The following is a 4,392-nucleotide window of genomic DNA, read 5'->3' as shown; positions in this document are numbered from 1 at the left end:
ATCATGTATAATGATACATAATATTAATGTATCATAAAATTAGCTTATTTTTAAATTTTATTATTGTATATTATTATTATATTTATTATATTGTATATTATTATTATTGTTATATTATTATATTTTATTTTATGTTATAAAATATTGCTATTTTATTCTGCATATATAAAATACTAACATTTCCTTATTTACCGATAATTTCTTGATAACTGGTTTAAAAATTTGGTTTTTACATAGTATGTAAAAACATAGCACGTGCACATAGTGCACAGATAAAGTATCTTGTATTGTAAAACTTTATTTATGAGATACGTTAGTTTAAATGTAAGTAACGTTGTACATACATGCAAAGAGATGTATGTAAAGCATTCTTATGTAATTTTTCAATGAAGATAATTGATTTTCAGTGAAGATAGCGACCGGTTTTCCATCGCGTGCGTCGTAACGCGCGTAAAAATAGAAATATAATAAATAAAACAACGGTCATATGACCTAATCTAGTATAATGAAGAACGGTTTCCTGAATTCATGATAATATGCATATCGTGTAACGGGGAAACACGTTATCAAGTAAACAATACTATTATGTCTATTATTACTTTGGCCTTCCCCGATTATATGTATGTTTTATAACATGAAGGTGAACGAATCGGCTTTAAAAGATTAAAAAATTACGTTCTAAATATCTTGTTATTGTCGCAAATAGGAAACTACTTTTTAACTTGATTGTTTTAAGCATAAGAGAAAAAAGCACTTAAAAACGATAATTTTATGTGCGGAAAGTTACAATTTTTCATATTCTGTATACATCAATATTCATAACGATGTAACCTAGATTTTCATATACTATTAGTTTGCTAATTACTTATGATAAGGAGTCTATAAGTCTTTATGTGAAAAAAATGACTATAGTTACACACACACACACACACACACACACACACACACACACACACACACACACACACACACACACACACACACACACACACACACACCAAAAAATTCTGTTATTAATTGCCAGTACTGAAAACATATGTAGTTCACATCACGCATATTACATTTTTTTAATACTAGCAATGAATATCAAAATATCTTTTTATTACTTCTTTCTTTTACTTTTTTATTATCTCTTTCTTAATCTTTCTTAACATATCTTTTTTCATCTACCACTATGATTTTTCATTCTCAACTTTTCCAATTTCTTCTCTTGGTTTGCTGTTATCGATTTTACAAACAAATGCTTGACGATAAATATTGATATTAGTTATTTTATAATAGATCCTGTTATTTTTTTCAAATATTTTTCTTTTTAATTTTTATAAATATTAAAATATTTCTTTAATTACTTTATTATAATTATCTTATTATAATTAACTTTTATAACTTGCAATATTACTTACTATTTAAGCTCTACAATAATATTTGTATTTCCTTTTTATGTTTGGACTACATTCAGTACAATATTTTTTAATATATATTTCAGTTTATTTTGAAATATATTTTGAGATCGATTTTTTATACATTTGATATGACTGATTTATATTATTTACTTTTAACTATGAATTTTTACCAACGATATGTTAATTTAAAAGGAACTTTTAAATATTGTAAAGTAGTTTTTATTTACACTGACAATAGTAAATTAATAGTAAATTAATTGATAATAGAAATAATTTTAAAAAATTATTTTTTAATTAATTTTTTATTATATTAAAGTACATGTGGACAGGATAAATGAAACAATTATTTCTATCATCAATTAATAATACTTAAAAATACATAATACAACTGAATAAATAAATTTATCAAATATTTTATAGAATTTTAGATTTCAATATTTGGTTTTGTATTTTCTTCTTTAATATTTTTAAGTGATTTTTTTTTTAAAAAATCATTTGAAAATATTAAAATTTTTTATTGATTATCGTTACTTTATGAGAATATTTAATTAACGTAACATTTCTAAAGTACTATAGAGAAAACGAATAGAAAAATAAAAATTGAGAGAGAAATATGTAAATATTCTTATTTAAATAGGTTTACTAAATTTATTTGTTGTTTGCGTTAACTTAAATTATATTTGCATAATATTATTTATAGCAATTCATAAAATAAGTGATTTATTGCTGTTTCAAGAAAGATAAGAAATTATACCATAATAAACCACTTATTTTTTATGGATTACTATAAATAATATTATGCAAATATAATTATCAAAAAATAAAAAATTATCAACATCACACCAACTTCACTACAATTTTATTATTTTTTATTTATAATTAAAAAGATTAAATGTCAAAGATTAAATGTATTATTTTAATACAACGTAAATTAAATAATAAAATTAATGAATAAATTTTGTACTTGATTAATATAATAATTTAAATCCATAATAAAATTATGTAATAAAATCTAAAAAGATAAAAATTCTCTGACATCTTGCAAATAAAACATTAAAACAACTTATATATTAAAATATTTTGAGATTAGATAAATACTATTGATAAATTACTATTAATGAATTAGATAGCTAAGAAATAATGATATTGCATTTAATCGATATTTGAAAATTTAATATAAATTTAAAAGATATTGACAAATATTTATTGATAAATTCTACTTAAATGATACTGGAAAATTTTACGTTATTAAAAATGTGATAGGAAAAATAAGTTTGTTTAAACTTTTATGTATTATTTTATGTATTATTTTTATCTGTAGTAATTTATTTTTTATATTTCGAATATACAATAATGTTCATTGACTATAAATTTATAGAAACTTGACTTATAGAATTTATAGAAACTTCTATGTTATTAAAAATGTGATAGGAAAAATAAGCTTGTTTAAACTTTTATGTATTATTTTTATTTATAGTAATTTATTTCTTATATTTCGAATATACAATAATGTTCATTGATTATAAATTTATAGAAACTTGAATTATAGATTGAGAATGTTTTTAATAAGAAAATGACAGTAGAGTTAATTTTGCAATACTTTTTTAATTTTCAATTTACAAAAAAAGCAAAAATATGTATATTTAATGTTAACAGAGAGTCGAATGTTTATATGAATAATTTTTAACTATCCATTTATCATTAATCAATAAATATAATAAGCAAAGAACAATTATATCACATCGTAACTAACATATGTTAATACCATCACTGATATACATCATTTTTAATTGAAATTTTTTCAAAAAATTTTTACAAAAAGTATTAATCAAAATACGTCAGCTGTTATCAATAAGGACATATCGATTTCTAACAGTCTGACGGAAGTACACAAGCTCCTGAGGAATTGAGCAGAAATCCTTGTTTGCATTGACAGCCAATCACACATTGCTAAAAGAAAAAATTCAATATTGTAAAACATTAAAATAATCTATCGCGATACACACAATTAATCAAATGTTAAATATATCCAATGTTAATTGTACTCTTTTATTTAAGAAAAGAGAGCAAAATTTTTGGCGAAATTTGCCTTTTTGATATATACCAGAGTGCAAGCTTGAGGCCTTGAGGTTCTGCAAGTAGGTGGACATGCCGTTCCACAACTGGTCCATTCTTGATTTGATGGACAGGGGTTCTGTGCGACAGTCATACCTATGTATGAAGGAAGACACACGATCAAATCCAATTGCAATATTAGAGTTATAAGATTAAAAAAAGAATTATGATACATAATAATGTAATAAAAATATATAAGATTTTGTGGAAATGTATGAAGGCAGACACACGATCAAATCCAATTGCAATATTAGAGTTATAAGATTAAAAAAAGAATTATGATATATAATAATGTAATAAAAATATATAAGATTTTGTGGAAACTTAAATTAATTGCGGATTGCGGAAACGTAATAAATTTTTGCGCGACGCGGAAACTTACTGCAAAGCACTCCGATAATCACAAGGAATGTGAAACTGGTGTGAGACATGGTTAATGGTTACTTCACCGACTGATGTTGCGTGCGAGTCGTGCGCTTTTATATACTGATCAGTATGTTAGTGGACCTTGATCAGTAGTATGCGTTTTGAAAATTATTGAGTGTTATCTAATCCATTACGTCTGTAGATATTTTCGTGCTTCTTATGTATATGCACATAGTAAAAAAAACTACATTGCTATCGTTAACAATATTTCTGATAATGTACATTTCAGCACTATTGTAATCATAACGGAAGAAAACATAGCGATTAAAATTTATTATTGGTATGCAATTATTACTTTTTTATGCTTCTTTTTGCTTCTATTTTATAATTGAGAATGATTTTAGTTTCATCGCTCACATGAAAGTTTTAGATTAGCGTTTATTAGCTAGAAGAAAATATCCTTGTATATGTTTTCATTAACACATATTATTCACAGCAGCTCGTTAAG

The 4,392-nt window shown here is 23.5% G+C and overlaps 1 protein-coding gene across 1 annotated transcript; it reads right to left on the bottom strand.

Annotated features, from left to right (window-relative positions):
• Positions 1-2,855: 2,855 nt before the first annotated feature.
• Positions 2,856-4,055, bottom strand: LOC105427904 (chymotrypsin inhibitor-like). Its single transcript, XM_011639895.2, has 3 exons — positions 3,901-4,055; positions 3,508-3,614; positions 2,856-3,353 (listed from the first exon to the last, which is right to left on the bottom strand). The coding sequence occupies exons 1-3, from the start codon at positions 3,947-3,949 to the stop codon at positions 3,273-3,275; spliced, it is 237 nt and encodes a 78-aa protein (XP_011638197.2). The 5' UTR covers positions 3,950-4,055; the 3' UTR covers positions 2,856-3,272.
• Positions 4,056-4,392: the final 337 nt, after the last annotated feature.

This window comes from Pogonomyrmex barbatus, unplaced genomic scaffold, assembly GCF_055798465.1.
Source record: "Pogonomyrmex barbatus isolate J1 unplaced genomic scaffold, ASM5579846v1 scaffold6, whole genome shotgun sequence".
NCBI lineage: Eukaryota > Metazoa > Arthropoda > Insecta > Hymenoptera > Formicidae > Pogonomyrmex > Pogonomyrmex barbatus.
The sequence above is the reverse complement of the archived record's forward strand: the minus strand, read 5'-3'. Positions and strand labels throughout refer to the sequence as shown.